This window comes from Gymnoscopelus braueri, assembly GCF_963280865.1.
Source record: "Gymnoscopelus braueri genome assembly, chromosome: 21".
Lineage (NCBI taxonomy): Eukaryota > Metazoa > Chordata > Actinopteri > Myctophiformes > Myctophidae > Gymnoscopelus > Gymnoscopelus braueri.
In genome coordinates, this window is record NC_137623.1 from 1,448,559 (window position 1) to 1,466,640 (window position 18,082).

The window sequence follows — 18,082 nt, forward strand, 5'->3', positions numbered from 1 at the left end:
CAGCAATGCTACATGCTACACTTATCAGAAACATAATGATAATGTATGTAATGCAATGTAAGGTAATTGAGTGTAAGTGTAATATAAATGTAATGTCCAATGAAAACATAATGGAATTCAACAGCTACAACAGCAGATATAAACCATCATGAAAAGTCTTCATTTAGAGTCAATAAACTTTAAACAGCACTGACCTGGGTCAGATGTAGATGCTGCTTTGGGTTGTGTTGCACTGAGTGATGGAGGAGAAGACTGAGGACACCTGTTTTGAAATTGATTCATTGATTGAATACTTTATTAGCAGTTTAAACCAATAATAAAATCACAGGAAAGTACAGTTCAATACAAGGTCTGCTAAGAGGATTTGAAACCCAAGAAAGCCTATGGCTTGTTTCCATTGGGGTCCTTTGTACTCAATTCATCGAAACATTTAATGCCAGACAAACACTATATACACTACTATGCAAAACATCATGTAACAAAAATATGTACAGCAAACAGTTCGAGGGGGTGGGGGTGGGGGGGGGGTCTAGGCTTTGACTTTTACAGGGGCCGGTTTCAAATTGCAGCCACCTGCCAGTTCTCTTTCAGGGTGGTTTTGAAGGAGAGTAGGGTTTTACACTCCTTTACGACTGTTGGTAGGGCGTTCCACATTTTTGTGGCATTGCAGGAGAACAAATTTAACCCCTTGTTAGAGACAAATCTGGGTTGGACGTGATTTGTGGAGCTTCCTCAAATGTACAAAATGTTTTACTAACTGTATATAAATCTAACAATTCTATATAAATACTATAGGCTCTATAGGACCGTATATAAATCTAACAATTCTATATAAATACTATAGGCTCTATAGGACCAAACATGTGTCAACAACTGGAACTAAATGTTGTATTAGAGAAGAATAAATGTGTTAGTCTCTTTAAGCGTAAAGTTAGCAAACAAACACACCATGGCCTGAAAAGCTACATTCATTTGTACACAATGTTGTGTAGAGAGACATTGTCCTCCAAGACTTTGAGAAAAAAAATGTAAAGGACAATTGCTTACAGATCATCTAGAAGACACTTCTCATGCTCTTCTGGACCTTTGTAGAAAATGTGTTTGGATTTGCTGGAGTTCAGGTGTTCATAGAGTTCCCTCATCTTATTCTGACTGGTATCCTTAGACGTCACATTATTGTAGCCCTCTGGGGTGATGACCTTCTTTTGAAGGAGCAGATCCAGGATGGGATTGACCATGATCACTCTCTCAATCAGTTTAGACCGGTGTTGACCAACAAAGAGACTCGCTGAAGATACTTAGGGGGAATGAACATTGAGTTGTTGGTTAAACTTTATCTATGTGGCCAAAACTAATTTAAACATTTATACCAGATTTGTGTTGTTAGAATGTTTCAAAAATCTTCCAAATATTACACATTTTATTCCAAGATTTATTTTAAAAATAGCAGATCTACAAGCTCACATCGCGAAGCGTTGTGAGCTTGTAGATCGGCTATTTTCAATTTGCCAAAGTGCCAGTTGCTTCTTTTGGGCTTGTTTTCTTGGTTGCTTATTTCTCTCACAACATCTGGCAACGCTGGTGCAAGTTCAACTGCGTCTCTTGTCTAAAAATAACAGATGAGGCGTCGCATCGCCTTGACAACTTGTACAACTGTTCTGTCTGGAAGCGAGTCCTTCGATCGCTCGATGGATCATGTAATAAATGCTCTCATGTGTAATGAGAATAAAGAAGTTTATAAGGTTACCGTTTAACCTCATAACCAAATAAAAGGCTAATAAAACGTGGAAAGGATATATAAGCCTTTTCTAATGAACATTGCGCACCTTTACCGAGGTAAAAAGATGATGAAATCCAGCATACAAGTGGAACGCTGCTATCCGATTATGGACCAGAGCTTATTGATTTATTATTGATTATATTAGTTAATTTTGGTCCTACGTCGGAATGGGGAATGGATCTTCTGGACACAGCTTTCATCCACTATGTGATCAATATACAGTAGGCCTAGCCTACAGTATTATAAATTAATACCGCGGCACGGACACTGGAGGTGCGTCAGTGCCTCCGCAGTTTCATTAAGGCATGATAGCCTATTTTCAGTATAACGTGACACTTTGGCTGAGATGGCCCGCTGGCAAACACACTGAGGGACCTAATAATTCAGCTCTAAATGCAACTGATAGCCTAGGGGAAAAAAAACAAAAAACGGTGGAATCTACATCATGTCTATATTATGCATAGGCTACAAGCAATACATCGTTTGACATTTTTGATGTTTTTTATATGTATGTGTTGACAAATGTTGGGCATATACATATTTTATTTGAGGCTTGGCACTGTTGAAATTGATTTTGCATGAAGAATAAAGCATTCTAACGACATACGCACAGCTTTGCTCCCTTGTAAGACAGCCTCGGGGCTGACTTGAGAACGGGCGGACCTCCCGCTCAGAACAAAGACAAAAAAACATAAATGAATCTGACTGCTAGTGTAGGAATTGTCTTAAATGCCAGTACGATCAAAATATGGTCGTAAATTGCTTAGTGAATCGGGGCCAATGTGTCCAAACAAGCTTGTATCTGATATTTTTCTGCCTAAAGTCTGACAGAATAATTCTAGAATTCTAGAGTTCATATGGTTAAAATGTAAAGACATTGCATCCCTCAATTAATGGAATATTAGTGTTTGTTTAGGCCTAGCTCAGTTGTTGCCATTTGATATAGGCTATATACACAGAAGCCTCATAGTGTTCTTGTCATACAACTTTCATAGTCATTGGAATAGACAACAAGTATTCCAGTATAAACATAATATGGATGTCAGTTGGAAAGTTATCTTATAAATTAAATGTTAGATCTGTTATAATATGAGTTAATATGATGCTTTAGCACAAGGCATACCACAGTTTACAGGTAAATAGTGTGAACAGACTAGACAGTTTAATCAGTTTATTGTAGAAATCTATTCATAATGTTGGCTCACCTCCAGTTTTAGAGAATCCGCTCGTTGTTGGACTTGAACTCGACATTGGTGTTTCAGCGTCTTTAGCTTCATGCTGGTCTGATGATTTCCTTTTCTTCTGAGGTGGAGAGTTGGTGAGAGGTGGAGACTGAGAAGACCTTGGACTGACACCTGTGACACAGGGGCCCTATTAAGCACGTCTTAAAACCCATAGATATAGAAACCTAGATACCTCATTGGCCTCTGCAGTTCATTGTAACGACTGGTCTCTCAATACAAGGCTCTTCCGGGGGGGCAGACCAATCACATCACGTTAACTACTGGCCAATCACAGCGCGTCTAACTGACTAGTTGCTGCGCGGCTGCCTCTTAAGAAAAGACCCACCCCACCTGCCTCTGATTGGCCTACCGAACGCCCCCTTCTGTGACGCACACGGAAGTTTCCAGCTTCCCCCAGAAACATAGAGGAAGCTTTTAACTCTATGAGAGGAAGCGGAAGTGCGTCCGAGATGCCGATGCTTCAGAGCCAGATGAGGCGTCTACCTTTATATGTCTATGTTAAAACCCACGTCTTAGGCGGTAAGTTTCATAATCATTTGACTACAGCAAACATGGACAACTGGTGGCCCGGGGTCTACATGCGGCCCCCACCTTCACTTAATGTGGCCCACAGGTTAATATCAGAATACTGATATATTATTGATTTCAGCTGTTACAATTCCTAACATGCAAACATGACCCGCTTTAATTACTTCAGTCTATATTATAATATTTGTCCAATGTATTTGTATTTAAGTTCATAAAGTTAAGTCATAAAATAAGAATAACTAAATCATTTGAAATGAAAGAAATTTTACTTTTCAGGATTCCAATTAAAAAATAGCAGATCTACAAGCTCAAAACTGAGCTTGTAGATCGGCTATTTTTGTTACTTTCGTGTGACATAGAATCCCGTTTTCATTTTTCACAAGATCGGTGCTTGTTGCAATTACCTGCACTAAAAAACTGCACGTATTTTGCGCTATGACGAAAAAAATAAACATAAAATGTAACAATGTGTGCGCTCCGTAATGCATTTACAATGGTGAAAGCTGTGTTGTTTGACGCGGCGAAGGAATGGCGGATTTGACCAATCCCCGAAATACCGTTTTGATAGACATAGACAACAAGTCTTCCAGTATAAAACTATATGGATGTCAGTGTAATGTTAAAACATGGTCTTATACATGTCCTACATAATAGTAAAACAGATCTAATAAAGCACGTGAAGCACTTGAAGGAATATGGAGGTAAACGGAGTGAACAGACCACTTTCATCAGTATACTGAAGACATATATTCATAGTGTCAGCTCACCTTCTTCAGTGGTAGCGACTCCTTCACTTGTTGACGTTGAACTTGACATTGGTTGCTCAGCGTCTGTAGCTTCATGCTGGTCTGATGTTAGACAGCATGAAGGGGGTGGGAGGGGGGGGGGGGGACAACACAAAGGACAGAGGATAAGATGTTCAAAATGTATGGTAGAGTCACAACAGGGACAACACAGAGGCACACTGGACACTGCAGGGCATATATGGCAACTATCGATGAGTGCGAGAGAGAGTACAGAGTACAGAGTACTGTAGTACAGAGTACTGTAGTACAGAGTACAGAATACTGTAGTACAGAGTACTGTAGTACAGAGTACAGAATACTGTAGTACAGAGTACTGTAGTACAGAGTACAGAGTACTGTAGTACAGAGTACAGAGTACAGAGTACTGTAGTACAGAGTAAAGAGTACTGTAGTACAGAGTACAGAGTACAGAGTACTGTAGTACAGAGTACAGAGTACTGTAGTACAGAGTACTGTAGTACAGAGTACAGAGTACTGTAGTACAGACTACAGCAACTTGCAATGGGCCTGGTTTTCAAGATACACACAGGTATATACAGTAGGGGTGGGACGATATATCGATATCGCTATATATCGCGATACTTCCTCCCACGATAAATAATCGATATACTGCCGAAAAATATCGATATAAAAAAATAAAAATGAAAAAACATGTTTTTGTTTTTTTCCCGTTTGTAATACGTTGTATTTCCGACTCTGTACATAGTGGGGTTTTTTTTCTGTATTTGTGTGATGATTTCTAACTGTTTGGTGCTATTGTATGTGTTTATGAATTGAATGCAAGGACTATCGTGATATATCGTTGGTGAAATTTCTTGCAATAAATCGAGTATCGTGATATCGCAATATATCGAGTATCGTGATATCGCAATAAATTGAGTATCGTGATATCGCAATATATCGAATATCGTGAAATTATTGTTATCGAGGGCCGAATATCGCCACAGATATCGTATCGTGAGATACCCATATCGTCCCACCCCTAATATACATGCTCTTCACCTACCTTCGGCTGTGTTCAGAAACCTCTCCACTAGATCATTCTTCTTCATCTTCTTCAGGACTTCGGCCACAATCTGAGTTTCTTTACTGGGGTAATTCTCTATGATCAGATCGACAGTGTCCATCCTGTCGGTTTCCTTCAGAGCGTCCTTTGGGAGCGGCTGGAGACCCGCTACCAAAGGTTTCTGCAGATACCACTGGAACTTCTTGAACTCTTTGTCTTCCAGCTCCTCCAGAATATTCAACATGCGTTCCTCAAGTTTCTCCATGGTTGATTCCTGGCACAAACAGAGGATGTTATCATCTCGGCTTCATTCTCTTTTTTTATTTTTTATGTTTTTTGGGGGGTTTTATGACCTCAATTACACCCAAAAAATCTGAACTTTGAACATTCAGTGGATTTTCTGTGGTCTGGGGTTTTCTGAATAATTAGGCTGAAAAGTAATCTGAGCTTGGCCCTTCGGCAGTGAGGTCACAGCCGATTAATCCCGCCCACTCTCCTCCTCGCCCCTCCTCTCCCCTATCCTTTCCTTTGGGGGGGGCGGAGCAGAGGCGATGATTGACAGGAAAAATCCCTCACCAGCGACACCCGCAGGCAAAGATTTATTTTTTCATTGCAGTTGAAAAGGCTTTAGAAATGTGAGAGAAAAACAGCTGCCATGGATCAATGGAGTGGAATTTTTTGTTAAAACTTTCTATACACGGGTTAGGGGGCGGGGGCACGGTGGCACAGTCGGTAGTGCTGTCGCCTCACAGCTAGAAGGTCCTGGGTTCGATTCCCGCAGGGGACGCTGTGGGCGCTGGGGGTGTGTTCTCTCCTCCGCGTCATCAGTGCCCATACCCTAGGTGGGGTTGGCGAAAGGGCCTTTCTGTGTGGAGTTTGCATGTTCTCCCCGTGTCTCCTAGGGTAGGTACCCTCACAAAAACATGCAGTAATCCTGGTCACTATACTGCCTCCCCCTGGCTAGCCGGGGCGCCTGATGGAGGGGAAGGGAACTGGTTGGAATAACGTGTTCCTTCCACGTGCTACGTCCAACCAGGGAAATTCTCCCCTGTCAGGTGACAAGAAGGTCAGTTGGCTCTCATGCATTGAAGGAGGCATGAGCTCGGCCCCACTTCACCCATTTTCAACCTATCTTCATATAATGGACCCTTCGCTAAACCCCAACCCAAAAGCGATTGTCCAATGCCAGCTTAGCAACCGTTGTTAGCCTGGCATAGGTCTGGCAAGCTTTCGTCACCTGCCATAGCTGTCAATGTTATTTCGCCCGCACAGGCGCACACACACAATCATTTGCAACATAATAGCAAGAATAGGAATACCACGATAACGCAATGGTGACTATGAACCACCTACCCAAACCCGTTGGAGGCTGCTTTTCCCAAGCTGAATTATGCACTTAGACCGGGTCCGGGTGTGTTGAACACATACACAGCTTAACGTCAGGAAAGTTACACGACACGACTCACTCGCCCAGGTGGTGTCAATAATAGGCTACTAATCACCATAATCGTAACAAAATTCAGAATCACAGCGCTGCCTGTTTCGGATTCCGCACGTTAAAGTATATTAATTCATTTGTTCGTCTATTTATTAACTCCTGCTGCAGTCTTACCCTGCGGTACATGAAAACTCCTGTTACAATCATGGATAAACTTTAACCTGGTGTTTGCACTTTCTCCATTTACGGTCCGTACATCTATATAAACGTTCAGATTTAAAATATAAAGTGCTTTCCCCATGGCCACGGATGTTAAAATTATGCACGGGACTCTCAAAAGTACCCTGTATATTCTGTATTGTTCAATAAAAAGCATTTTAATCCGATCAGTGGCCATTTTCTCATAATGTATCAGAGTGCAATACACCTACAAACCGATAGGGTCGCTCAGTTGAAAGTGCATGGAGAAAATGGCCACCGATCAGATTAAAATGCTTTTTATTGAACAATACGGATGATACAGGTACTTCTGAGAGCCCGTACATAAATGTAACATCCGTGGCCATGGGATAAGCACTTTAAATTTGAAATATGAACGTTTATGTAGATGTACGGGCCATAAATGGAGAAAGTGCAAACACCAGGTTGAAGTTCATCCATGACGGTCGTGACAGTCGACTGTCGTGTATCCATGGCTATTACTCCCTCTAACATTTCCCATGTTTTTAGCTTACTGAAATAATGTCATGCACATTTGTCCAGTGCATAGCCTACTGCAGGCCTTGTTGACTAGATTTAGAAGAGATTTAGAAGCTCTTGCTCCTGAAATGATCGATTATTTTTAAGGGGAAAAGCCATCATTTAACATGCAAGTCAATGGGTGAGAAGCAGAGTTTACAGGCGCTGCCAGGCCTGGGTGTGACTAACTTCGCACCACCAGTCACAGAGTGGAGTGGGTGGGGCTTAGCGAAGGGTCCATTGGTCCTCACTAATGCTCATGATTAAATGGTACAATGTTTTTGTCTCAAAGGAGGGCTGTGGACAGTTCAGAGTCCCGTCTACCAGTGACATCATCGATGGGGAATCCAAGCTAATAGAAAATGCAGGCTTTCTATTCCTGGAAAGTTGCAATGCAATAATAGAGGCCATATCCTTGTACTGCCATAGTATATTCATCATCACTACCAGTGGGTCAAATTAGTCGACTTGTAAAAATCACTAGTCGTGAAAGCCCTAGTCCCTGACACAAAATATTTTCAGATGTGGGTCCGCGGACAAATACATATTAATCTGAGGGTCCTTGACATGAAAAGAATGTGGGAACCATTGGGAACCAAACAACTACACTTAAGAATCAAGCCCAAAGTCGCTTATTATAAGCAGACATGGCAACACTGGTAAACAGGAAACCCCTTGATATGGGGCTCCCTATCTTCCTACCCAGGAAGGCCTATAACTCAAACGATAGGTTCTAAAATCAAAATTTCTTGTTCCTTGTATTCCTTGGATCATGCTGCAACCAATCATATTGTCCCGACCATTTGCGCCTGACTAGATTTTCCACCATTTTGTGTTTTCTTCAAAACACACTTTTCGCTACAACTCCTACAGATTGTGTCCTAAACTCTCACACATCACTACACATTATATATGGAGTCATGTGATCAAGATGTATAAGACGGATCCTGCATATTCAATTCCAATTGGCTATGATTGACTTTCAACGTTGTGGGCCCTGGGTAGCCAACCCAGCCTGGCTGGGATATGCATTTTTCTATCTCTGATTCACCCACTATGAGCAAAGTACCATGTCCATTTGGTTCCATGTGTACACTCTCAGAGTTACAGACCTGTAAGGGTCCATTTGGTTCCATGTGTACACTCTCAGAGTTACAGACCTGTAAGGGTCCATTTGGTTCCATGTGTACACTCTCAGAGTTACAGACCTGTAAGGGTCCATTTGGTTCCATGTGTACACTCTCAGAGTTACAGACCTGTAAGGGTCCATTTGGTTCCATGTGTACACTCTCAGAGTCACAGACCTGTAAGGGTCCATTTGGTTCCATGTGTACACTCTCAGAGTTACAGACCCACAGACAGACAGACAGACAGACAGACAGACAGACAGACAGACAGACAGACATACTATAGGTTGTACATTTAAAAGGATCCCTGGCTAATAAGCCAAATATGCTCTAGTACATTATAATTGTCCTCTATAACTAAAATAAATCAAAACATAAAAAACACCTTAAATAATGTATCTATTTTAGAAACAGTTCATATTTCACTCATTAGGGACAATGCCGTCGCAAGTTGATGATGTCATTTGTCCATTTTTGGTCTAGCCCTATGGAATTTATGTAATGCATCAAATTCCATAGGGCTAGAACACACATGGGCAAATGACATCATCAACATGCGACGGGCATTGCCCCTATTGACCGTTTCTAAAATAAATACAATATTTAAGGTGTTTTTAATTCGACATTTTAGTTATAGAGGACGATTATAACGTATTAAAGGTATCATGACATTCATTTTCACTTTTTTTATTTTGAATGTTTTATTTGGGGTTTTATGACCTCAATTACACCCCAAAAACCTGATCTTAGAACATTCAGTGGATTTTCTGTGGTTTTCTGAATAATTAGGCTGAAAAGTAATCTGAGCTTGGCCCTTCGACAGTGAGGTCACAGTCGATTAATCCCGCCCACTCTCCTCCTCGCCCCTCCCCTCCCCTATCCTTTCCTTTGGGGGGGGGCGGAGCAGAGGCGATGATTGACAGGCAAAATCCCTCACCAGCGACACCCGCAGGCAAAGATTTCTTTTTTCATTGCAGTTGAAAAGGCTTTAGAAATGTGAGAGAAAAACACCTGCCATGGATCACTGGAATGGAATTTTCACTTAAAACTTTTTTTACACTTTTGAAGGACCAGGACAAAGACTTTGAATGTGGTGTAAAAGTGAATGTCATTAAACCTTTAAGGCTTATTTGGCTTGTTAGCCAGGGATCCTTTTAATATACAAACTGAGTCAAACCACTGCCTGTCTGTCTGTCTGGCTGTCTGTATGTGTCTCAGGCAGCAAGCATTGATGGTGAACCAGTTCCCTCCTCCCCTCCTCTTAATCATATATAACTAGACCATACCCGGGGGGGGGGGGGGGGGGTACGTGCGCACATGATCTGGCAACCCGGGAGCCAGCGAACACAAAAACGCTAATAAACAGCTGAGATTTTGTGTAATCGGAAAACGGGCTTCGCTGTTAGGTGCACATGGTAGCCTAAGGGTCAATGGCTGTATGCAAATTCAGATCAACTGCTCCAGCCACTGAGGAGAACCGGGCAGAACAATTTTGGCCTCACCATGACACCATGAACTACAGGTTTGTCAAATGATAGGAGGATCTCTCACTCACTACCTGACACACACACACACACACACACACACACACACACATTAACACTGACATCAGTGTAAAAACTAGCTTCTCTTCCTGTAACTGCTGTAAAAATGGAGGCTGTAGTTTTTCAATGAGACACAGAGAGGAGGGGGAGGGGGTCATACGTGTTGTTACACCTCTCTCTCTCTCTCTCTCTCATATGTACGCACATGTACACACACACACACACACACACACACACACACACACACACACACACACACACACACACACACACACACACACACACACACACACACACACACACACACACACACACACACACACACACACACACACACACACACACACACACACACACACACTACACCACACCCTTCAAACAGAGACAAAGAGAGAGGGAAATGAGAGGAAAAAAAGACAGTTCTGTCTGCCTGCCTGTTGGGCCAATTGTGTTCATATAGACACTCCACGGTGGATTCAAACCCACAACCTCCACAGTGGTGGACAGGCTCATAATCACTGTCTGCACCCTAAATAATTAAGACCTTTGACCAGTTTTATAAAACAGACGATCTACAAGCTCACACAGTGCCACAAAATACAAAGATTTTTGTATGGATGATATAACATGACCAAATTGCGCTGAGGTCACATGACTTACAGAATGAGTTTTTATGTATTTATTCACACAATAAAAGACACATACATAAGTGCAGGAGAGAAAAGAGAAAAGAAGTAGTGAGTTGAACATAGTAATTAAACTTAAGACAAACAACTAATGTACTCAATACTAGTAAGACAGACAGACAGACAGACAGACAGACAGACAGACAGAGACTGTGAGATAAATACAAACTTAAAAAACAAGATTAATCTTAACATTTTAATCCAACGTGTTAAAACTAGTCTAGTTCTGTGTTGTTGTCAACGCTCTGACATTTATACAGTGTGCGACGACTGTGCGTGCGTGCGTGCGTGCGTGCACTTGATCTACACTCCTGTGTTTTTATCTCACATAACTTCAACCAGATAGAATCTTGTTCCAACAGGTCCTAATGCCCCTCTGTCACCACAATACCTGTACCTTAAAAACACTGTCTGTCTGTCTGTCTGTCTGTCTGTCCGCCTGCCAGTCTACCTACTGTCAACAGATCTACAAGCTCACAACATATAATGTCTACTGTCAAACTGAAAAATAATAACAGATCTGCAAGCTCACAACGCATCATGTCTACTGTCAAACTGAACAAAAATACAAATCTACAAGCTCACAACTCATCATGTCTACTGTCAAACTGAACAATAATAACAGATCTACAAGCTCACAACGCATGTCTACTGTCAAACTGAACAATAATAACAGATCTACAAGCTCACAACGCATGTCTACTGTCAAACTGAACAATAATAACAGATCTACAAGCTCACAACGCATGTCTACTGTCAAACTGAACAATAACAGATCTGCAAGCTCACAACGCATCATGTCTACTGTCAAACTGAACAAAAATACAGATCTGCAAGCTCACAACTCATCATGTCTACTGTCAAACTGAACAATAATAACAGATCTACAAGCTCACAACGCATGTCTACTGTCAAACTGAACAATAATAACAGATCTACAAGCTCACAACGTATGTCTACTGTCAAACTGAACAATAATAACAGATCTACAAGCTCACAACGCATGTCTACTGTCAAACTGAACAATAACAGATCTGCAAGCTCACAACGCATCATGTCTACTGTCAAACTGAACAAAAATACAGATCTACAAGCTCACAACTCATCATGTCTACTGTCAAACTGAACAATAATAACAGATCTACAAGCTCACAACGCATGTCTAATGTCAAACTGAACAATAATAACAGATCTACAAGCTCACAACGCATGTCTACTGTCAAACTGAACAATAACAGATCTGCAAGCTCACAACGCATCATGTCTACTGTCAAACTGAACAATAACAGATCTACAAGCTCACAACTCATCATGTCTACTGTCAAACTGAACAATAATAACAGATCTACAAGCTCACAACGCATGTCTACTGTCAAACTGAACAATAACAGATCTGCAAGCTCACAACGCATCATGTCTACTGTCAAACTGAACAAAAATACAGATCTACAAGCTCACAACTCATCATGTCTACTGTCAAACTGAACAATAATAACAGATCTACAAGCTCACAACGCATGTCTACTGTCAAACTGAACAATAATAACAGATCTACAAGCTCACAACGCATGTCTACTGTCAAACTGAACAATAATAACAGATCTACAAGCTCACAACGCATGTCTACTGTCAAACTGAACAATAACAGATCTGCAAGCTCACAACGCATCATGTCTACTGTCAAACTGAACAAAAATACAGATCTGCAAGCTCACAACTCATCATGTCTACTGTCAAACTGAACAATAATAACAGATCTACAAGCTCACAACGCATGTCTACTGTCAAACTGAACAATAATAACAGATCTACAAGCTCACAACGTATGTCTACTGTCAAACTGAACAATAATAACAGATCTACAAGCTCACAACGCATGTCTACTGTCAAACTGAACAATAACAGATCTGCAAGCTCACAACGCATCATGTCTACTGTCAAACTGAACAAAAATACAGATCTACAAGCTCACAACTCATCATGTCTACTGTCAAACTGAACAATAATAACAGATCTACAAGCTCACAACGCATGTCTACTGTCAAACTGAACAATAATAACAGATCTACAAGCTCACAACGCATGTCTACTGTCAAACTGAACAATAATAACAGATCTAAAGCTCACAACGCATGTCTACTGTCAAACTGAACAATAACAGATCTGCAAGCTCACAACGCATCATGTCTACTGTCAAACTGAACAAAAATACAGATCTGCAAGCTCACAACTCATCATGTCTACTGTCAAACTGAACAATAATAACAGATCTACAAGCTCACAACGCATGTCTACTGTCAAACTGAACAATAATAACAGATCTACAAGCTCACAACGTATGTCTACTGTCAAACTGAACAATAATAACAGATCTACAAGCTCACAACGCATGTCTACTGTCAAACTGAACAATAACAGATCTACAAGCTCACAACCCGTCATGTCTACTGTCACCGAGTGCCGCGCTACGAGCTTGTAGATCTGCAAAAAAAAAAATATCGTGAAAATGTGTGCAAATCTTTGAATATATATTGTTTTAAAGCGAACATTTGTAACTCAAATCTTTGCTTCTGGGGGTCCCTGGAACAAAATATTTTGAGATGGGGGTCTGCGGCCAAATACATATCATTTTGGGGGTCCTTGACATGAAAAAAGTTTGAGCACCACTTATATAGAAACATACGTTTTTTTCTGATTAATGTTGGGATTTAGAAGACATTTGTAGAATCGGCTTCAGGTCTCAATGGGTTAACTTGTACTCGGGTCCAACTTGGAGATAATTAAGTTGAACCCCTTGAGCCTCTGTGTTCTGATTCAGCTTCAAATGGACGTACGCTGAGATCACTGCAATTGTCTGCATTTATTAATCTATTGTGACTTTGACTTGAGCGTACGATAAGCTCAAATCTCATGTCTGGTCTCAGGTGTAGGTTTAGGTTTATCATAGACATGTGGTGAAGCATTGTCTGGCATTCTGACAGACATTTAAACATTATGCAGCAGACAATATTCACTTAAAATGATGTAACCTTAAGTAGCTACGTAAGTATCCCTAACATAAATAGGTAGTTGTAATTAAGGGGTTAACAGGTGACATAATTACAAGCATTCAAAAGTGAAGTATTAAAAACAATCTATTAGGTCGGATGCTCGAATTGAAGCTGGTTTCTACGATCAAAGTGATGAATCAGGGTCAATGTGAGGGCTGTGCCCCGGTAGCTCACCTGGTAGAGAACGTACCACAGCTGGTCGTAGTTAGAATCCCTCCTGAAGATCCTTGTTGCAGGTCGTCCTCTCTGTTTCTCTACTCACTGTCCAAATAAAGCATACAATGAGTGTGTGTGTGTGTGTGTGTGTGTGCGTGCGTGCGTGCGTGCGTGCGTGCGTGCGTGCGTGCGTGCGTGCGTGCGTGCGTGCGTGCGTGCGTGCGTGCGTGCGTGAGTCTCAACAACCCCACATTCACACAACCCATGTTGAATATAAATATGAATCCAGTTATGATTTTATTCCATAAGTCTTACCTGTGTTGTTGAGGTTCAGTCTAAGAAGACGTTTCTAGTGCTCTAGATGTCTTCATAGCTCTCACAGGACTTGATACAGGACCTGACCATAAAAGGAAACACATTCTCAGGTGAGAGTTTGATTGGTTTAGAACAGCGGTCAGATGTGTCCATACATTCAGGTAAACATGACCTTAGAAAACCTTGGAGTAAGGAGAAACGTACTAATATTCTTCACTCTAAAATAACCCAAAATGAATGAACTCCACCTGGAGTTTAATATACAGTTATGTCAGTTATAAATTATCTCCGCCAGGCCGGACAGCCGAAGCCCAGAAATTATGTTTTTGCCTCCGTTTGTCTGTCCGTCTGTAAACAGCTAATCTCCGTTGGACCGATCAGTGTGAAACGGTTCACACACTCCCTATAGGCCAAGGCAGAACCTCTGCCACGTATTTTTCAAATTGGCCTCATGGTGGCGCTATAACACGTCGCAACACATTTTGGCCTATAACTCAAATCATAGGTTTTAAAATCACATTTTCTTGTTCCCTGTATTCCTTGGATCGTGCTGCAACTAATCATATTGGCCCCGCCCATTTGTGCCTGACTAGATTTTCCACCATTTTGTTTTCTTCAAAACACACTTTTCGCAACAACTCCTACAGATTTTGTCCGAAACTCTCACACATCACTACACATTATATGTGGAGTCATGTGATCAAGATGTATCAGTCGGATCCTGCATATTAAATTCCAATTGGCTATGATTGACTTTCAAACTTCTGGGCCCTGGGTAGCCAACCCAGCCTGGCGGAGATCTGCACTTTTCTATCTCTGATTCACCCACTATGAGCAAGTTAGATAGACTATAGGTTGTACATTTAAGATACAAAATGAGTCAAACCACTTGTCTGTCTGTCTGTCTGTCTGTCTGTCTGTCTGTCTGAGGCAGCAAGCATTCACATTGATGGTAATCTCTCAAGAACAGATTCTGCTCTGCGTTGGAATCTGTCGTGAAGGCTCGTCATAACATGTACGCACTGGGTTACAAGTGGGCGTGCCTTCAGATCAGGAAGCAGGCCGCGCTTTACCCAATCAAATGTAGTGGGCGGGATTCACGTGCCCGTCGATCTTTCCCCCTCGAAACAAACCTAAACTCATTTAACAATAGCGTCCGCGGAGCAGACAAAACCACGGAAAGATATTCACATTTTAACTTGCTCTTTCATCATAGAAACAAGTGGACTTATAACCAAAACGATCCATGTTCTCTGGGAGAAGTGGTGTTAGTGTTCTGTGTAGAAATACTGTTAGTGGGAATGAAAACATAGTGGCACTACCGGAAGTGAAAGCTGAAGGCAGACCAAAACCCCGGTTTCCTTTGCGCACGGGTGCTACGTCGCCATTGTCCCAGAGCCAAGTAAGATAGTACAAACAGCAGAGGGCGCTGTTTTTCATTCTTATTTGGTTCTGGGTTCCCAGATTGCATTGATGGTGAACCAGTTCCCTCCTCCTCTCCCCTCCTTTCTTCCTACTCTCTCTTCTTAATTATAACTTCTCTCACTCACTACCTGTCTCCCCCACACACACACACACACACACACACACACACACACACACACACACACACACACACACACACACACACACACACACACACACACACACACACACACACACACACACACACACACACACAAGCTGCTGTTGAGACAAAATGGAGGCAGTAGTTTTTCACTGAGACACAGAGAGGAGGGGGAGTCAGAAGTGTTGCTACACCTCTCTCTTACACACACACACACACACACACACACACACACACACACACCTGTGTACTTTCCCTACACCACAGAGACAAGGAGACAGAGCGAGCGAGAGAGTTAAGAGAAAAAAACTAAATTGTTTGTTCCCTGTCTGTCTGTCTGTCTGTCTGACTGACCAAATGGTTCAGTTTTTCTGACAGGTCTGAAATGACAGACAACAATTTGATTTATTTTCACATATGTCTGTGAATGTATCTCGTCATGTGTATATATATACATATTCATACAATGTGTTGAGTCTAGAATATTACAGATCTACAAGCTCACTGACCTTGTAGATCTGTAACTACACAACATCAACACAACACAACACAACCTCAACACATCAACACAACTACACAACATCCACACAGCTACACAACATCAACACAGCTACACAACATCAACACAACACAAAACAACCTCAACCCATCAACACCTACACAACACAACACATCAATACTACACACCATCAACACAAATACACACCCTCAACACAACTACACAACTACAGAACTCAACACAACTACACAAAATCAAAACCGCTACACAACATCAACACAACTACACAACATCAACACATCAATACAACTACACAACATCAACACAACATCAACACAACTACACAACATCAACACATCAATACAACTACACAACATCAACACATCAATACAACTACACAACATCAACACAACATCCACACGACTACACAATATCAACACAACTACACACCAATCAAACCATGAGCCCAGAGCACCTGATTGGATGCCTGGTCTGTCAGTCTACATCTTGACTCCTCCCCCTCTGTTAGTGTCAACACAGATTTATACTTCTGATCTACAAGCAGATCTACAAGCTCACAACACGTTGCAGAGTGACATGTTCTGAGCTTGTAGATCTGCTTCCCTCCATCCAGTCAATGCAGTGTGAGCTAACGGTTGGCTAACCACAATAACACAAAGACACATTTACAGCTTCGCACCGCGTTGCAAGCTTGTGGATCTGCTATTTCACTATTTCTTAAACTCTTTTTGTATTATTATTTATGGATTTAATTATTTTTAATTGTATTTATTAAATACTTTTGAAATAATACTTGAAATAATAATCCTGTTTAGTGTTTAACATACAGCTGATAACGAACGCTGCTAAGCAACACGTTGAAAAGGCTAGGATAAAGATACCAAGGATCTGTCAGTGATGTCAATCTTATGCGACACTGAAGGGGCACGGACGTAGAACAACATTATGCTCAAAGCTGGGTATAGATACCAAGGATACGTCCATCACTGTCATACGACTCAACTTTTCTCCGTTGTATGGGAAATCCCCTCCTTGCCTTATACAAGTACAATATGTATAATATGAAACCGTATATGAATTGTATCTACTACATAAGAGGAAAACAACAACAACAACAAAATAGGAAGAAAAAAAAATTAAAGTTACTAAACTTTCCCAGCCTGTCAGTGGCTGTAAAGTTGTATTATTCGGTTGTCAGGCAGAAACCTCCACATTTTAACTTATTCTGTCAAGTAATGCCAATAAACTACTACGTACACTGCAGTCAGTCATACAGAGATAGAACAAGGACTAAAATAATAATAACTACATTGAACCCATTGTTGTTTAGTCCATGTCCTGTAAAGTATAGGTTTCTGACAGACATACATATATAAGATATAACATATATAACAGGCGATGATGTAACGTAGTTTAAGTTGACGTTACCTGACGTCACAGTGTTGTAACAGCTGATCCACATCAACATAATTATCATAAACTAATAAACTTATCCAGGACTTTTTACACGACACACTGTTACAAAGAGACAGAGTGACCCGCCATCTTGTCTCGAGCTGCTCCTCGTGGATTTTTCC

General features: G+C 41.3%; 1 protein-coding gene across 1 annotated transcript in view; it reads right to left on the bottom strand.

Moving 5' to 3' along the window:
* Positions 1–18,061, bottom strand: part of LOC308077341 (NACHT, LRR and PYD domains-containing protein 3-like) — a 41,785-nt gene extending 23,724 nt beyond the window's left edge. Inside the window, exons 1-8 of the mRNA XM_080417989.1 lie at positions 17,934–18,061; positions 14,419–14,500; positions 14,122–14,208; positions 5,365–5,638; positions 4,320–4,400; positions 2,986–3,135; positions 1,048–1,297; positions 195–262 (exon numbers count right to left, since the gene is read on the bottom strand). Coding sequence (XP_080274115.1) covers positions 195–262; positions 1,048–1,297; positions 2,986–3,135; positions 4,320–4,400; positions 5,365–5,629 — 814 coding nt within the window. The 5' untranslated portion in view covers positions 5,630–5,638; positions 14,122–14,208; positions 14,419–14,500; positions 17,934–18,061. The remainder of the gene's footprint in view (positions 1–194; positions 263–1,047; positions 1,298–2,985; positions 3,136–4,319; positions 4,401–5,364; positions 5,639–14,121; positions 14,209–14,418; positions 14,501–17,933) is intronic.
* Positions 18,062–18,082: the final 21 nt, after the last annotated feature.